This window comes from Ixodes scapularis, unplaced genomic scaffold, assembly GCF_016920785.2.
Source record: "Ixodes scapularis isolate PalLabHiFi unplaced genomic scaffold, ASM1692078v2 PGA_scaffold4__175_contigs__length_147842914, whole genome shotgun sequence".
Lineage (NCBI taxonomy): Eukaryota > Metazoa > Arthropoda > Arachnida > Ixodida > Ixodidae > Ixodes > Ixodes scapularis.
Window position 1 is genome coordinate 108,929,615 of NW_024609879.1, and position 19,132 is coordinate 108,948,746.

The 19,132-nt window shown below is 47.7% G+C and overlaps 1 protein-coding gene across 1 annotated transcript in view; it reads right to left on the reverse strand.

Moving 5' to 3' along the window:
- LOC8027772 (potassium channel subfamily K member 12) overlaps positions 1–19,132 on the reverse strand; it is a 167,407-nt gene continuing 148,275 nt past the window's right edge. The window contains exons 2-5 of the mRNA XM_042293666.1: positions 14,759–14,955; positions 7,414–7,713; positions 5,874–6,046; positions 1–364 (exon numbers count right to left, since the gene is read on the reverse strand). Of these exons, the coding sequence (XP_042149600.1) occupies positions 1–364; positions 5,874–6,046; positions 7,414–7,713; positions 14,759–14,955 (1,034 nt within the window). The remainder of the gene's footprint in view (positions 365–5,873; positions 6,047–7,413; positions 7,714–14,758; positions 14,956–19,132) is intronic.

The following is a 19,132-nucleotide window of genomic DNA, read 5'->3' on the forward strand; positions in this document are numbered from 1 at the left end:
TCACGCGTGACGGCCGCCACCAAACTTCTCGGACACAATGGCCAACGGGCCAACGGCACCGGGCTTGAACGAGTCGTTCTCCTGCAGAGCCCTCTGTGGCAACAACACCGGCGTGCCCCGCTGGGCGGTCTCGTAGAGTTGTTTCTGCATGACTGCCAGGGACACCTTGTTGGCCCGAAGCAGGTCCGACATGCAGATGAGTTCTCCTGTGTGACCACGCTCTCCATCGGAGTCGAACATGGAGTCGGCGTCCGAGTCAGAGTCCGACACCGTGTCGTCCTTGTGTGCCGATTTCTTCGAGGATCTGGCGGCGGCCCTGGCTTGGGCTCGGAGTTGGGCGGGCGTGAGTGCGTTTCGCCGCGACCTGGGATAAGAGATTTCCATTGACGCACGTGTTTATGTATATTTGCACAACCACCGCGTTTCCTACGCACTCTAAATCTGATAATAATAATAATAATAATAATCCTTTATTTGTTTCATGCCCCAGAACAACCTTATCGGTCACAATGTAATAACACGTAAAAGAACAAAAAAAAAAAAAAAAAAGAGTAAAACTGTAATGGCTCCCGAATTAAACCATTTCACATATCAGAGAAAAAAATATCTACATTTAGTAGTCGTTTGAATGCAACACAATTAAAAAAAAAAAAAGGTCTACTTGAGGCGGGAATTCATTTGAGCAAATTTACATTCAAACCAAAGGGGACACTCGTTTGAATAAAAGTGTAAAATACATGAGCCTATAACGACTGCGGCCGTGAACCACATTGTGTAAAAATAAAAGGTTGAGCAAATATTTTTGACAGGACGCGTCATCTTTCTTTTTGACAGGACGCGTCATCATTACACACGGCACCGCAGGCCTTCATTGTATGGGCGACTTGCCTTCCTGCGGCACCGCGGCTCTCCTGTGCTCAAATAAATATTAATATGAATGTGCAATGAAATTTTTTAGGAAGCTATTTAAAATCATAATAGCATTTTCTATCAAAGTATCTATCGAAACCAAGGCATATAAATCGTTTCTGAACTCTTTCGATGCGTGCAGCGTCGGCCGATGTCAGCGAATTCCAGACCGAATCGCAAAACTCGTCTAACTTGTACTGAGGAACAAAATAAGCCAACTACGCGCACTAGATTTGAAAAATCGTGCATCAAACGAGATATCATTCCCATTGTTCTAAAGGCAGAAGCAACAATTTGGGTGACATGATATGAAAAGGAATGGTTATTGTCAAAAGAAACACCCAGGTCGCGAACTTGTTCCACGCGTTCGATGGCGTTATTGCCAATTAAATACTAATGAGAAATTCTTTCACCCTTTCTACACAGAGACAGCACTTTTGTTTTAGTATTTGGATTGACAAGCAAAAGGTTACATGAATACCAGTTTGAGATGCGCGATACATCTTGTAAAAAAAACACAATCATCTGCCGACTGAATTCTCAAATAAAGCTTGATATCGTCCGGAAATAAAAGCAACTTCGCATTTAGTATGCGCAATTCTATGTCGGTGATGAATACAAGAAAAGGCAGCAGCCCCAAGTTTGAGCCCTGAGGGACACCCGAAGTTGGAGTAAGTACATCCGATAAGCTATTTGAGATTTGTGTCTTGCTCTGCCCATCACTCGGGTAACTATGAAACCAGCTTGTAAGAGACGACGAAACGCCATATGAAGAGAGCTTATACATAAGTAATTCATGTTTTATCCTATCAAAAGCCTCGGATAAGTCCAAATACGGAATATCAGCTTGCCCTCGTGTAAGAACAAATGGCACTGTGTAATTGAGGAGAGAATATTGGTTCATTTCTACTGAACGACCTCTTAAAAATCCACGCTGAACGGTGCTCAGTTTTCGACGAAAGTAAATAAAAAGACGGACACGTATAACGCTATCTTTATGATTCTCGGCCAGTTCCTAATTGAAACCATGTTTTTTTCCTCTAATAAACAATTGACAAATTTCAGTTAATTATCCTATTTGTCGTGACAATTAGCTCCCTATATTTTGCCCTCCCCCCATCCCTCCTGGACGTATAGCTCACCTGCACAAATCGTGTTAGTGCAGCTTTCACATTTTTGTTAAACCAATGAGTTAAGTCTAAAAAAAGAGAAACACCCTGTGTACACTTTTCCGACGCTTCACCCAGGCGAAAACGCGCTGCGATGAGGTGCCATTTTTGCCGAATTGCGCCACACCTGCTCCAAGAGCAGCAAAGCAAGAAAGGGCAAGGAAAGTAGATTGCAGCGGCACCGCTAAGCCTCTCTCATCCCCCTTCTTCCCTCATCACCCGCCTTCTCCGTCCTCCGGAAAGTGATAATGATCAAGATTCGGGGCCGCCTCTTCTGTTTCAGCAAAGACATTTGAACAGGTACACCACGATTGGGATTGGAAACGAAACTGCGTTCGATGAAAATTCTGTAACTTTTAAGCCGAACGGTCGAGTGAAGCCAGTAAAAGCAGCGCGTGCGGGTGTCGAGGGCGTTGTGTATTCACTCGGGTATCGCTATGGTGTCTGGAACGCGTCCCGGAGACTCGTCTGCATGCACCGTGGTATCTCAGTTCTCTACTGCATCGCTCTGGCGCGCGCGCGTCGAGCTTCGCCACATTGCACCGGTGCGTCAGGAGGAGCACCCTTCTCGGGGGAATGGCTCGGATGGCTGCTCGGAAATTTTTATTCGATTTTCTTTGGTTACCGTAAAAAATCAACCTCCAACTTAAAAAAAAAAAAAGAAAAAAAAAGTGATGCATAAATTGCTGCTGTCGCTACGCTGACTCTCGACGAAATGCGTCAGCATTTAGCGGAGGGGTTCCGAGTCGGCGAAGGATGGAAATTACAACCTCACAACGGCCCGCATACTGTCGTTTTCAGAGAACCAGTCTGTTCTCCGGGGCGTCGGCGCTTTCGGATGCAGCCACCGCAGTTTCCCCGCGATCGCAGCCTACGGTCCGCATAGCGTTGTCTTAGAGGAGCCAATCTTTCCTCCCGGGTGGTCGGCGTTTTCGCGCAAACGGCGCCGTCGCTGCATCTCGGTTTTACGTTGTCGCGTACGTTGTGCATATACTGGGGAAACGAAACCATGTGCCTACGCCCCGGTGCCATCGGAGGTGGAAGGCGCGTCAACAGCGGCGCGTCATTTGAAGCGTGCGAAAAGACCCTTTCCCTCTTACGTAGGAAGGAAAGTGGACGTAACGAGCGAACGAAGCGAAAGGGCACGGTGGAAACGGCGCCGCAACCTCGCTAAACCAGTTCAGTTTAAACCAAAGACGGCTGCACGTACCGGGGAAATAAATGCTAGCGCATTTAAAAGTCTACCTGTATTCTAATAGATAAAGTAATCAACTTAGTCCCCGTTCGCCTGTCGATCGAGAGGGCATCGAACTCGACTCCGGCTCCAATGCAGCGGAGTACCGCGCACTGTTTATTGAAGCCTCCAAAGCATGTATGCAAGTTTCCCCAGTGTTTGTGGGTGGAGAGTTAATAATATACCAAGCCGGTGACAACTTAAGAACTCAGTGGATGCTCCGGCTCCAGCGCGAGCTTTCTGCGTTTGATTACGCTTCATCGCCCTCGCAGCCCGGCAGAGGACAACGATCACGTGCTGGAGGCGAAAGTTGTATACTCAATTCTTAGTTTTTCACCGACAGTAGTTGTAGAAGATGGACCCTCAATCATCACCAAAGATAGGCTACTTTCATGACGCTTTTAACCATTTCCTTTTTAATTCACATACTAATTACATGTTGGCATTTGCTTTGAATATTTATGCATCTGCCTATATTCGCCACGTCCTCACCCTACTAGAGTCACGCACAGAATGAGAACGACATGGCGCGTCTTTGGAACGCCCAAACCTCCAGCGCGCGCTTGAGATGCACAAAACACCGAAGCATTGTCGAAGGCAAGTAACTGGCGCTGGAGGCGGGATAACTGAAGTCCTTGCCTGCCGTCCTCACCTTGCCAGTAACTATAACATTCAGAGTGCAAGTTGGTATGTCCCTTGCGCTTCTCGTGCATGTGTTTACCCATCAAATGCGCCCAGGTGCGTTTGTTCCCCCTCCCCCTCCCTCCCTCCCCCCCCCTCCCCTCCCCTCCCCCTCCCCTCCCCCCCCCCCCCCCCCCCCCCCCCCCCCGACATCAACTAATGATGGCACCAGCTTGGCCACCTCGTCATTACGCGTTCCCTACGCGTCGTCCATGTTCACTCCGAGAAATAGGGAGTGTAGTACCATAGAGTCCTCTATACTCACAAAGCCTGGCAGTTCGACGACGGAGCCATAGAGTGTCCGGTCGCAGATTTGGAGCGCGAGGATCGGTAGCACAGAGCATCAAAGAGACATTTTTCGGGGAACCTGGACGTCAGCGCACAGCTTTTGCAGTGGCGAGGACCCGAAACACACTTGTTCGCTCCGGAGAAAATGTGTTTCGGCGTCTCGCCGTAGCGGGGCGCCCCTCACGTGGCTCTCCTCTCATCCGTTGTTTGTCGCTCCATCTTTTCCATTTCGGCGCCCGCTTCTCGTGGCGATTTGCCAAGCTTTGGGAGTACTTACACCCCTCGTGCCATATGTTATAACACCCCGAAACTATACTTCGACGTTCAGAATTCACTGACGTCAAACTGACGACACCCACTTTTACGAGCAGCTTGATAGCTGTGTTCGCGCGCAGTTGAAGCACGGTGGAAGGCAAAGAAACAAGTGCTGCTGGAGAGACCAGGCGTTCAAAGTGACGCCCTGCCCTTCTCACATTGTTAGTAACTTTAATACAGGGTGGGATCGAAAGAAAAAAAAAAAAAAAAAAAAAACCCGGTTTTTTGGCTTGCATAAAATAAACTACGTATCGCAGGAAGCTGAAATTCGGTGGTGAGAATGTGACGCTAGCGTGGTGATAAAATGCGAAAGTTTGGGCATGCCACGTTACCTCGATAAAAAAAAAATACGAAAGAAAAGCAAAATTTATTTATGAGCTGACGTCTACCTATGCTTAATCTTCATCAAACCGAAATTTGAGATTGTGGGTGCATGTAACAATTATGTCAGAGAAAAAAAAATTGTCAGCAAGAAAGAAATCTATGTCGTCTTTCTCACTGACAAGTTTATTACTTTTTTTCTTTTACTGAAATAAATGCTAAGTGCGCCTGCAATCTAAATTTTCATGATTTCAGGAATATTAGGCTTAGGTGGACGTAGGATCTAACGTTGGTCGGATCATGGAAAAGTCTTTAGCATGTTTTTACCCAGGTAACGTCGTGTACTCAAACTTTGGTATTTCATCACCACCGCGAGCGTCACGTTCTCACGGAGTGTCATCTTTCTACTGTGACGTACCTCGTCACTGGTTGCCTCGATCGTACTCACACGCAAGAAATCTCTTAAACCCTTTATTCTTTCGCGTACCCGCGCGCAGCGGTATCGCTCCTCTCGCTAAGCCTCGCGTTCCGCGCGACGGCTCCTTCTTCCTCATCCCGCGTCACCGCTCCCGTCTGCGGCCGTTGCGCCATCTCTCGGGCTCGGCGCGAAACGGTTACAGTGGTCGCCCATGCCATTCGAGAGGTGCGGCCCATGTTACGTGCATGCATATCTGTGCTTCCCCTAACACTACGACGCGTAGCTTATTTATACGGGCTGAAAAACCGGGTTTCATTCTCTCGATCTAAAGTTCTAAACCCTAGGAGGCCTGGTTATCGCGGCACTGTCCATATTTCCGTAAACGCGAATTGAAATATCTTTGATTGGATGACAAGCTTCACATGAACCAAGCCTGCGACTCAAACGGGTCGTCGTCATGTTGATATTTTGGACCCTGGAGGATAAGCGTGCGAATCCAACGATTACGTAACACGTCGCAAGAGCGAAGCGTGCCCACCTGGTAGGCTTCTGCCCCTTGGCTTTTCTCCGCTTGCAGGTGCAGTCGAGCCTACGAATGAGCCAGTTGAGTAACTGCTTGATGACGATCGAGGTGACGTTGAAGAGGCTGTAGATGCAGCAGCAGCCCACCGACATGATGACAAAGTTGGCCGCTCGGTACCAGGTCAGCACCTGCAGAGGAGAAAGGGGCGACGGAACTTGGGCTCAAATCATGTATCGGACGTTATTTTGGGAGGGGGCGGAATTCGCGTTTTTCTTTTCCAGACCCGAGACTAGGTGGAGAAACTTGAAGCAACTAAAGTTGGAAAGAGAAAGGACAGAAACCAACGTTGGATTCTGACGCCTTTTCTCTGGTTCTTCTTCTACTTTGGACGTTTCCTGCGTCAGGTGTTTGAGAAAATGATGAATGTACACTAGTTCGACTGTGCCATCACCGTATTACCGGAATCAGCAGTATTTCAGAGGCCGATGTGAGTGTCACAAAAAGGTTACATAGTGTAGCTTTTTGTTTTAATTTTTTCTAAGCCTTTTTTTTTTGTAGAAAACTTCTGTAACTTTTTGTACGTCTTCTCGTCGGAGAATAGACAGAGTAGACGTTCGTGCTCTGTACAATATAATTATTTTATAATGAGATTTAAATAGAACAGGACAGTTTCTTTTTCTCCTGAGTAAAGTTTCAGCCACTCCTTCAGGTTAGGCTCAAGCATGACATCAACGACAAAATAAGGAAGTAAAAAGGCCTCCTCTGTACACTTAATGCACTTCCCATGACCGGCGGCATTTTTTGGTGCGTTTGAGAGACCAGTGTTTCACAGCACCACTGTCCAGAATTTGTACCAAAACCATTTTGCATTTCTGATGTGCCGGGAAGTAATCATGGTCACAGGAGAGGGGTCTAGTATTCAACAACAATTGTCAATTTCGAGAAAAAAGTTTAGTTGTTTCCGGGCCGGGAAGTAATCATGGTCACAGGAGAGGGGTCTAGTATTCAACAACAATTGTCAATTTCGAGAAAAAAGTTTAGTTGTTTCCGGGCCGGGAAGTAATCATGGTCACAGGAGAGGGGTCTAGTATTCAACAACAATTGTCAATTTCGAGAAAAAAGTTTAGTTTAGATATAGGATAGATCACAAGTAAGGGATAGATCACAAATTTTTTTTTCCTATATAAAATTTCAGCCAGTCGCTCAAGCAGCCATAAACGACAAAGTGTGAAATTTTGAAAAGTTTGTCCTAAGTATTGAAGTACTGCCGATGATCTGTGATTTGTTAGGGTGGTTAAGAGAACGGTGTTTTAAAACACATATCAGCTTCCAAACTTTTAGTGAAATTTTTGTGCATTTCTCTAGGGCACCGGGAAGTAATTATCATAGTGACATGGAAGCTCCTCCCACCTCTTACCACTTTAGCTGAGCGAACGCTGGAGAGCCTCCAATCCAGCGTTCGCTCTGCTAAAGTGGAAAGAGCTGCGCGGGAGCGGTGGCAATCGGTTTGTCAAACGTCGTTTCGTCGACGGATCGTTTCGACGTAGACGCTAACCTGGAAGTAGAGAAGTGCCGTGTCGTCAGCGTCGAGGTCCCGGTCCTCGGAGTCCGTGGCGTTTCCGCCTACCGAGACGAGGTTCGGGTAGGCAGCCTTCTGGTTGGGCACCAGATCCCCGAAGCCGATGGTCGAGAAGGCGATGAAGCAGAAGTAGAGCGCCTCCGGGTAGGACCACTGCTCGGCCCTCGCGTACAGGGCCGACGCCGAGGCGGACAGCACGGCGGTGGCCAGGAACAGGCACAGCATCACCCAGTACACCGAGGGCTTCCAGTCGTCCAGGCGGTCGTCGAACGACAGCTGCGCGGGGGCGGTGGAAATCGGTTTATTCGAACGGCCGTTTCGTCGACGTTCGACCACGTTTCATCGACGTTTCATCGACAGTTGATTTCACCGAGAGGTTTCCGTGCGCTCGTTTTGTCGACATACACTTAGCGACGTCTCGTCGAAAGCGTCTTTCCGCGCACACCGCTCATCGGAACCGCCGAATCCTCGGAGGTTCCGATAAGGCCCGGTGCAAGGTGGGGTCCGAGATTATATAAAAAAAATTGTATTCTTCTTCTGAGCGGAGCGAAGCGATGAGTGACCGTGCGAATTCGTATGTTTCCTGTCGGAGCCGTTCGGCTGAGTCCGCTTTAGTTCCGGTATGATTCTAGCGGAGGAAATCAATTGTCAGTAACCCAATCCAATCCGACCGTGTTCCCGAAACGTTAGTGTGGACGAAACGTGCGTTCTTGCAAAGTTGTCCACGAAAAGTGTCTCCACAAAACGATACAACACCTCTGTGCAGAAGACTGCCAAATACCCGGTCCGTTAAAAAAAAAAAGCCCGTTTTTTTTTTTTCGTTTTTTTTTTTTGGTTGGCGTAAAGAAACTACAGAAAGAAGCTGGAACTTCGCGAGAATGTGGCACTATGATCACTGACAGAACGAAAACGGTTAGGTTGCCTTCTTTTTTTTCTTCTTCAAAATGCTTCGCGTTTAGCACGCGCCCGTTGCCTTCCGCCGTGCTCTGGCTGCGCATGCACGCTCGAGGCCCGCGAGACGCCGACGCATAATCCAAGGTATGCGGAGAGCAAGTTCGTCTGCTTCTTTTGCCGGTGGTTTTGGTGACGTCAGAACGACGCCGAGCTCTGATTGGCTGTGATTGAAGGATAGTGGGTAGACCCCGAGGCAGCTTGCTCTGAGGTCTACCCACTATCCTTCAATCAGAGCCAATCAGAGCTCGGCGCCTTTCTGACGTCACCACAACCCCCACAAAAGGAGCAGACGAACTTGCGCTCGCCCGGAGGGCGGGGCAACTGGAACTCCTCCCTGCCGTTCTTGCTCTGTCTGTAGTCATAGCTGTAGGGATAGAAAACGAAAGTGCGAGAGCATGAGTCACCCAAAGAAAAATTTTAAATGAAATAGGCCAATTCTCACCTAAAAGCTCTGTCTGGCGTCGAGCGTCGAAAGCGCGGCGTAGCGCTGGCGCACACAGATACTGATTGGTCGCAGATATCGAGTTCCCGCTGGCCGGCCAATGAAAAGGCGCACGTTCTGTGCTGCGTTGCGTTCGCTGCGCTGAACGTCGGAGTATAGCAGAGCTTTAAGTCTAATATTCATCGAACCAAGAAATGTTGATGGACGCCTGTAAAATTTACTTCCGCGAAAAAAAAAAAAAAAAAAAAAAAGGATTTTATTAATAAACAAAATATATTGATTTTTTTTTTTACTAAGCTCTTTTCAGAAAAAATGAATGCTATGGGCGTCCAGAATGTCATTTTATGGTTGGATGAATATTATAGCTCGGTGGATGTAGGCTCGTAGTGTCGCAAAGCAATTTGTTTTTATTTTCGGTTCGAAATCGGTCTCGATCTGCTTAACAATATCGGCAGCGAAAAAAAAAAAAAAAGAAAAGGGAAGAGTTTTGTGAGTGTGTCCAAAAAACATACAACATAAATTATAATATCAGATCATATTGTCACGAATTGAGGCGACGAGAAGCCGAACAGTGAACTGAAGGATAAAGGTTTAATGGGCGAACTTGTGCCAAACAAAAATAAGTAACGAAAGAGCGTCGAGGCAGCAGAAAAGCGGGCGGCGATTCGGCGGCACTACAGAGCGCTGGCGAGACTGACTCGACAAGGTCGCGTGCAGCTGCTGATCTACCGTGCGTCACTATCTCGAAAGTTCGGCAAAGAAGGCTCGAGCGTCGCGCGCTCGGGGCGAGGATGAACTGGCACTTTCGAGAATAACAAAGCAGAGGGAAAGTCACGTCTGGTGCGAGAATGAACGGGAATCTTCTAGAAGACCGTGACCAAGCGTTGCTTTCTCGGCTCTGCAAGCGGCAATATCAGATTTGAGAACTTATGTATGCCTCACATAATTTATGTAAGTTATAATATGTTTATTGGGCCAATCATATCAGTAATTTTTTTCTTTTTAAATATATATATATATCCCCATCTAAGAGAAAAAGCTTTCATAGACAGTTTCTGCAATAATCATACCAGAACTTATATATATAAATTATATAAGGCGCCTGTAATATATCCCCATCGAAGAAAAAACAAAAATCCCCATCAAAGAGAACATATTTCATATACGCGGTTTGTGCAATAATCATACCAGAAGTTATAATAAGTTATATAAGGCGTATGTAAGTTCTTATATGAACTCACATCTTCTTACATGTTAAATGGGCATATTCATGAAAGTCTTTCGCCAGAGGTAGAGGCTCCCCAAAACGTCGCGGTCACACTGCAAATGCATCACCCAAAAGGCGTGTTTCCCGGTTGTTCGGGGGTCCTGTTCACATAAGTCGTACAAAAACTGTCTGCAGACATTTTCCAAGCACACATATGTATGAAGCAAACGTGTTTCAACCATGCTTCAGAAGTTTCGGCAGGTAATTCTCTCCTACATCACTGCAGAGAGCTCCGTGCCGTGCGTACGATGTATATGTTGCTTTTTTTTTTCGTGGTTTTGGTTTTTTTTTTTTTTTATCCGCGGACTCCTTTATTCAGACGCAGCTAGGTTCGGAGGGGCTCATTATTTCTGAATCTGGGACAAGACGGAATTAGGAGGCCCCTGGCGTCACAATCTAACGACCCTACGCTCGACGAGTGCAGATTAGTCCGCGGCGACGACAGCCCACGATCGCGTTAGGACTCCCATTATAAAAGAAAACCCTCTCAAGACACAACGTGTCGCGTATACTAAATAAGACCGCGATTACGCCGACAGAGTCGGTCGCCGTGCCGCAGGCATTTGTTGCGGGGGTAAATTGCCGCCTTCCAAGCGAGAACGGGCCGCCTATATAGTGGCGACGCGCGTGACCAAAAAGCGTTGTTTTGTTCGGGCTTCCACTACTATAGCCAAACGCTCATTACGCCGTCTTACGTATGATGAATTCGTTATAATACGCTTGTTAGACACCCTACTCTTAGAGCGAGGATTGTCAGAGTGCCAACTTTGACAGCGTTAGCTTTAGGGCGCGACGACTGCGAGCTTCCACCGTGCTCTTTACACGCACCATCGAAATCGTCGCTCGCAATTGATAAGCCTTTCCATGACGTAGCAGATAGGAACCATAAGGAGGATCCACCGAAAAGCTTCGTTGCCTCTATACCCACGGCGTTAACTATTTTGTGCTACATCGTCGAGGCTAGGGTACCTCAATGTCCTTCTCACAAGGGAAAAAGAAATAGCGGAAAACAAAATGTCGCCGTAGCACTGTCAGCGCCACGAGCACGTGCTCTTTCACGCGCTTCACAAAAAAGAAAAAAGAATAAATATATAAAATAAGCGTTTGGAACAAAATGGCCAGATGTCATCACACTGAGCAAAGCGCGCATGAAGGCACCATAGTCAAGGTTAGCGTGCCTCCCACATGCCTTGCCGCATGGAAGCAGTGCACGCGCTCTGCTTCGTCTTGCGTCTTATTCACATACGCTAGCGCAACTAGCTTTGATAGAGTTGAAGCGCCGCGAAACCTACGCTAGCCTTGACAGCGTAGCGCAAAATAGTCGATGCCGAGCATAGTTGACATGCTCCTGTCTCTACTTCCCACCTCAAGAGTTGTGTGGGTCGTTGCGAGAGAAATATTGAGCACCGCGAGAACGTGGCTTTCGGAAGAAAACATTATTGGTGTTTTTGTTGCTGAACTACGTTATTGCGTTTTTATCTTTGATCATAAACAACGTGACCCTCACAAAAAAAAAAAAAAAAAAAAGCTTTGTTGGGATTTTATGAGTTGTATAATCTTGGCTACTTCTTCTCAGTTACTAACCAGAAGTTCGAAGGTGTTTGTAAAAATATCGACAGAAGCTTGGAGTCATTGTATTCTTAAAACCAACATCGTCACAGCTGACGCTTTGACAATGCGCTGATTTCTGTCGATAAAAGAAAACATAACCAAAATAAATACGTCAGTGTAAGCGTTTGGCCAATCGCGAATTGCGACACAGCCACGCTTTTGGTCGCACACCTCGCTAATACTCCGTTTCATACTTATACTGAAGCCAATGCCACAAGTACGAGAGCCGGAGGTCGCTGCTTTGAAGCATTCTTCCGCAGAACGAGCGCTCGTGCTAGAAATGCACGCCTCAAAGCCAGGAGCGCATGCTGCATAGCTCGCGCTTGTAGCTTTGGCTGCAGTCTCAGCTTAAAGATCAGCAAAGTGTACGCCCATAGGTACACCATTCCAATATTTACAAGTTCTCGGCCCAGTGTGCGATCTCCTCAACCCAGCACGCGCATGTTCGCCGTTATGGAAACTTGTAAATCACGCGCCACAGGCACGAACACTGAAAATAGAACCGACCAGGAGCCCAGCAGGGCATTTGGCAGCCACCATGCTCGTGCTGGCAAGTGTATACGTACATTTACAAGCTTGCCAATACTACGTTCCATTCGCAAGTTGCACACGCTTGCACGCGCCTGCACCAGGAACGCGCCATGCTTACAATCCTCTTATGGTTTCCCTCCGTGACGTCAAGACTGGGATTTGCCTCGCCGTGACGTCACCAGTTGTTATTCTGGCTACTTACCATCGGGTGCGACGACGAGTTCGATGGTGTGTTTAAAAAGCACAGTAGAAGCTAGGAGCCATCGCAATCCGAAACTAACACCGTCAAAGTTGACAATCTGACAGTGCTCATATGCCCGTGGTTTGGCCAATCGTGGAAAGCTGACCGCAGCGACGCTTTTGGCCGCGCACATCGCTAATAGTATAGGAGGTATTCACTGGACGCCATATTTGTGGGTGCTGTTTAGAGCTCATGCTCAGAACGAGCTCACATTAATTACCTGCTAAGACCGGCAACCTTGATGGTGCTAAATGCACGCTCCAAAAGGACTGCGGAAGCTCGCCGTCAGCACGCGCTCAGCAGCAGCGCACACAGATATGGCCGCCAGTGTCCTATAGCTTCGTTCGATTTACGTGGACCTCCTGCATTTGTGTACAAAAGGCTGTGTGCTTCCCGTGTGTGCATTGAGATACGACCGGAAATACACCGCCCTATACTTTTCTGCACCAAGGCAGGAGGTCCAGATGAATAGAACGAAGCTAGTATTACAGATAAAGAATCGCAAATATGGCGCCCTGACTGCAGGTGCGCCATGCGTCTGAGCGTGCGCGTGAACATAGCTTGGGCAAGCTTGAAACAGACTTATTTTGAATTACCCAAGCATCAACGAGGACGATGGGAATGTTTGTAGACGCGCCGCACACGCTCGACTTCCCTGTATAAAATATTCGAGGTAAATAACCAAAATAAAGCGTTGACGAACGCGCGTGCAAGATGCCATTTGTTTTAGGCATTTGCTTTAGAACAGTCATTGCTGCAGACGCCAGCGCGTGACGCGCGTGGGCAGCATGCTTCTTGGTGCTTGGGTAATTTAGCAAGAGGTCCATGGGCTTGTCCGCAGCAGAAGAGACATGGCGGCGGTCAATCACTTTGTTTGCAAGGTCTATAGCACTGTAGTCTATAGAACGCTGTCAAATCTACTGGAGCGAGCGCGGGGCTTCATCTTCGTTTGCGCCAGAACGCGTGCAAATAATCTGCGAAATCAAACCCCATGCAGGCGCCAATGTTTTTGTGACTATTCTGCATAAGTGCATACGGATAGACGATTGCAAGCAAGGCGGCTCTGCTCGTGCGGAAAAGCCCGTGCAATTTCAAGCTTGCAAAAGCTATGCTCACGCGCACACTGCAATTGCCCCATGCGCACGCTGCCCCATGCGCACGCTGCTCCACGCGCAGGCTGCACGCATGGGGCACCAGTCGGGGCGCCACGCTTACAATTGTCTATACACAATCAGGCGTAAGAATACACAAAGAAAGTAGGAAATGTGGTCCGAAAGAACAGGATCACTTGTAACCAGACGAGATATACCCCCAGAAAGTGACGACAAGAAACTTGCACCCAAAGCACGCTCTCGGCCCTCGACGCATCGCCGAAGTCTCCGTAACGTCACAATGACCTCGCGACGTCACACATGACAGGATGTGTAACAAGACGTATGTCCGGTCACACGTCTTTCACCATCATCTGCTATGGCCACCTACATCTTTTGAAGTCATGACATCCTGGCTGGACGTGTACGCAAGACGTGCATGTGTTCTGTCACACGTCCCCCACCGTTGTCTGATATGGTCACCTGCGGGTCTTGACTTCATGACATCACGGCAGGACGTGTATCCGGTCGCACGTCCTGCAATGTCGTCTGCTATGGTGACCTACGACTTTTAAAGCCACGATGATGTGTGACTGGCGTTTGCCAGTCACACATCATCGCGTTCGTCTGCCATGGTCACCTGTGAGTCTTTACATCATGGCAGGGCCTGTGTCCGGTCACACATTTTCTGCGGTCGCGTGCTAAAATTAACTACAAACTTTGACGTCATGACATCATGGCAGGACGTATGTCCGGTCACACGTCCTCCATCGTGGTCTACTATGGTCACATATGACTTTTAAAGTCATGACATTATGGCAGGACGTGTGTCTGGTCACACATCCTCCACGGTCGTCTGCTATGGTGGCACCTCTGAATTTTGACATGACAGACCGTTTGTGTGTGTCCCGTCACACAATCTCCGCAATCGTCTGCAATGGCATACTCTGCGAACTTTGGCGTCATGACATTATTCCAGGACATATGTACGGTCACACGTCCTCCGCTGTCTTCTGCTATGGTCACCTACGACTTTTGAAAGCATGACATTAGTGCAGGACGTGTGTTTGGTCACACATCCTTCGCGGTCGTCTCCTATCGTAACCAGCGAACGTTGACGTCTTGACATCATAGCAAAACGTATGTCCGGTCACACGTCCTCGACCGTCGCCTGCTATGGTCACCTGCGAGTCCCTCCGGTCGAGCAGACCCCGTCTTCTCAGGTCCCGCTCGTGGATCGCTTTGAGCAGGCACGCTAGCAGCGTAATGATGCGCTCCAGGAACAGGTTGAAGAACAGGATGGCTCCAGAGCAGCCGAAGAACCCGTACAGCACTAGCAGAGCGCGGCCGGCCCACGTGGTCGGAGTGGTCATGCCGAACCCTGCGGCAGGACAGTGAGACGTGTGGCGCTACCTGGTGCCGAATTATTGCAACACCTAGCTGGAAGTGCGATGATACACTAAACCTTAATATACGCTGGATCGTCTTCTAGCTGACACGATGAGAACGGCAGGGAGGTCCTTCAGACGTTCGGTCACACATCTAAAAAGCTTGCGCTGGAGGCGGGACGCCTCTAGCACAAGCTTTTTTTATTTTCGGTGGCACTTTGGCGTTTCGTGATCTTGCAGTCTCTCTTGACAATCTAGACTCGCCATTTTTTTTTAAACATATTTTGAAAAAAAAAAAAAATTTTTTTTCAAGTGCAATCTTGAGTATGCGCTGTAATATCTGTAGGACACGTGTCTTGATCATTTATACCACTGAATCTCTTCTGAAAAAATGCTGAGAGAAATAATATACTCTCCACAGAAATGCAAGCAGACGACGCATCGCTCCGTTTGTATCGGGGCAGCTTTCCCGCAGCATTTCTATCTTAGGCTACTTCTCGCTCGGTCAGCACAAGTGAGGAGGTTAAACATATTAAGAAATATACTCTTCCCAAAAGGATTGCCTGCGGAAGCTACGGATACGACATCATGCTCTTTCTTAGTACGTTTAACCCTTTTGGATGCGAGCCAGTGTAAAAGCAACGTTAAATTCAAAAGTCGGAGGAACTTCTGAATTTGGCGCCATTTCCGAAATTAACTACTCGGTGGTCAGTTTACTTCATCCAATATTCGCCACCATTTCAGGAAATAACTTAACCACCTCCGACTACTCCTGAAACAATGCACACAAAAAAAGCCACATTGTATAGCAGATTATGTTAAAAAGTCCTTTGAAAGTACATGGTATTTATAGTACTTTACTTGAAGTACATTGCGTCCAGTGCCTTCACTAATTTACTTGAAGTACATTGCGTCCAGTGCCTTCACTAATTTACTTTAAGTACATAACCTCTTATTTACTTTGTACTTTACTTCAAGTACTTTTTAGATGGTTTACCCAACACCGCATAAGTGGGTGGATCAAAACGTACCAAGATATATCGCAGCAGGCCTATGACGTTACAACTTCAGACAGCAATCAATAGATGGCGCTAAGGGCGCGATAAACCTTCTCTCCTCGCAATCACTGCGGTAGGTTCCTCGCAATCTCAGAACACCGCGAATTCAAGGAACTACGCGCACCCATGAAAGAAGCAGAACCCACGGAAGGCGTCTCATTAAAGCAAGCTCGTGACACGCACCACTCCCGATTAAACTTAAACTCGCTTCGATCATTACGATAACCCTAGAGAACACGAGAGTGCGTTCTGTGAGCAGCACATCCGAATCCAACCAAAGCTCCCCGTAACCAAGCATAGTAAATCACACCACTCGCATAATGCCCGCACGACGCATTTGGTGCTCCCCGAGTTTATCATGATCGAGAAAACTTTCATTTTTTTTTTCGGATTGTGGTTTTGGGGATTGTATTGTGCTAGAACCTTTTTGCTTCGAGCGCCAGGGACGCGCTTTTAATGAAACGCTCGTGACTTTCCGAGGTCGGATTGCTCCAACCCACGGGTGTCCGAGTATGCCGAAGGGACTCTCGCAGTAATTAACGAAGTCGGACGGAAAGAGAGAGAGAGAGAGAGAGATTCCAGCTCTACCACACTTTGATTGGAAAGCACTCAACAACACCGACGAGCGCGCTTTACCAATCGAGCTTAGTGAGCGACACTCGTGGACGCAGTGGAGTCTCGAGAATTCCCCCAGATTCCACCCCGAAGGGCCTATAGCACCACGGGCGACAGCGTTCGCAGAATCCGTTCCCAGGGCGACGTGGAAGTCCCTTCGGTTTTTTTCCCAATCCAGCGAATGCAATGCGTCTAAGATGCATACCACCGAGAAGAGAAGGCCTACAGATGACGTCATCATCGGTGGATCGCCGACCTGCCCCAAGCGACGTACAAGGTGAAACGCAACGAGAGACTCGCAAAACGGCAGACGCGTCCGCCTTAGCGTTACGCTTGTCGTAATACGCTGCGAGACGTGCTCTGATTGGCTCTTGAGGTCTACCCACTATCCTTCAGTCGGAGCCAATCAGAGCTCGGCTTTTTGACGTCACCAGAACACCTGCAAAAGAAGCAGACGAACTTTCGCTCTGCATAGGTGGTATCGATCTAACGGACATCACGCATGCTTCAATATCCGCGACTTTGGCACGCTTTTAAACGCGCACGCTACACATTCAATGGCCCAGTTTAAAAGGCCCGCTCTTGGTGGAGCATCCGAATAGGCTGAAATATGGCCTAGTTACCGACGTTGTGCCCCACTAACTATGCCAAGTTTTATAGTAACGTATAAAGAGCAGGGTATACTAAACGGAGTTTAGCAAGCGTTCGATTTGCCCGTCTCCGACGATAATTTTCGTTCGACAGAATTTTTTAAAAATATTTTTACATTTATACAAACAAATGTAAGAATATAGATCCCTGGATAGTGAAGATGTGCGAATTTGCGAGGGAAATCAGGAGTTTATTTTCTTCATCTTTTTCTTTTATATGGCATTCTTTTTTTTTAATTTTGTAAAACTGGCACGAACAAGGCACAAAGACAAATAACGGGGAAAAAGTGCTCTCATACAAACGCACGACTAGGAGCAAGTGATGAGATACGATGGAGAAAGGCGATCTGTTTACGCGGGTTTTGGCCGGGTTGGTGAACGCCGAGGCTGAACGCTAGCGAACAAAATCAATTCGCAGACAGCGCGTACAAAAACGCGGCTCTTTGCTCCGAACTTCGAACCGCTGGCTTCTTTAATTTAAGCAGTCTGACCCAGTAGGAAGGAATGCGTCTTTTTACTTGCAAAAGTGGGACTCTTTTTAGTGTTTTGTTGTAGTATGATTTTTATTGCGAATTAACGACCGTCCAGCCCTCTCCTTATGTAATTAATGCCCTTGCAAAACGGCCTTCTAGGAATCAATAAATGAAATTTAAAAAAAGAAAGCAGGTAGACTGTTGCGACAGTCGATGGCTGTATTCCAGTGTTGCGCAAAAAATATAATATATAAGGACGTGTTCGGTTCAAACATGAACCTTGTTGACGGTGTCACTTGCTTGAATTACGCAATGGTGGACGCCAGGGGGGACAAACCAAAGTTGATTAATTTGCGAAAGAGCCAGTCTTCTCTCCTTCGTTCCCCTATCCCCAATTTCCTTCTTTCCCGTTGCTAATTCCTCATATTCTCTCTTTCCCCTTCCACATTCCACAATTCTTTCCCTTTCCCGTTTGCCAATCTCTCAATTTTCCACTTTCCTGTTGCCTATAGGCTCCTTGCACATGACGTCACTTCCGATGCCCCTCCAGAGAAAAGGGGAAGAAGGAGCTTCCCTCTTATTAGGACCCTCTTTTGTGGCTCCCGGATTTGCGCAGGCGTCGCTATTCTCCTCCCAGGAGATTATAGAAGATTAACCTGTCACTCAAAATTCTTACAAAAGCAGCTTCCCTCTCCTCCTTTTACTTGGTGTTCAAAAGTGTGCGATGTGACGTCAGTGCAAGGAGCCTATTCCCCGATTCCTTCTTTCCCGACTCCCGATCGCCAAACTTTCCCCTCTCTCGTTACCCAGTTTCAAGTTTTCCCCATTTGACATTCCCCATTCTTCAAATTCCCCCCTTTCCAGGTCTATATTTCCCTATCCCCTCCCGTTCCCCATTTCCCAATTTTTTCACCTTCCCATTCCTCCCCGACATCACACACAGACACGCACTCGCGCTTGACGCTCGAGTTTTTCGCGCCTTTTTTTTGTGTGTGTGTGTTCACGCAACATGGCAGACAGCTGGTCTCTCCCGAGATCCCACGAGAGTTTTGTCTGAGATTCTGAAATTGGGTGGCAACGTCACAACGGTGCATTGATCGTGGGTGTTGTGACATCTTTTTCCTGCGCTCGGCCGTGTTCGCGCTTGTCGTCGCAGAGTGCCCTGCAAACAGAGTCATCGAAGCGGGTCGGTCCCTCGTTGACCCTCGGGGAATCTGGTATCGGAGATCCGACGACGCGTTGAGGACCTCTCGATTGGGATATCTCTTTTGTTCAAACACTGCTTCGAACAGATTGGAAGGGGAACATAGGCACTTCGCCAGATGGCGCCGCAAGTGACTGACCAGGCTTTGATATATATATTTGTTTTAGACC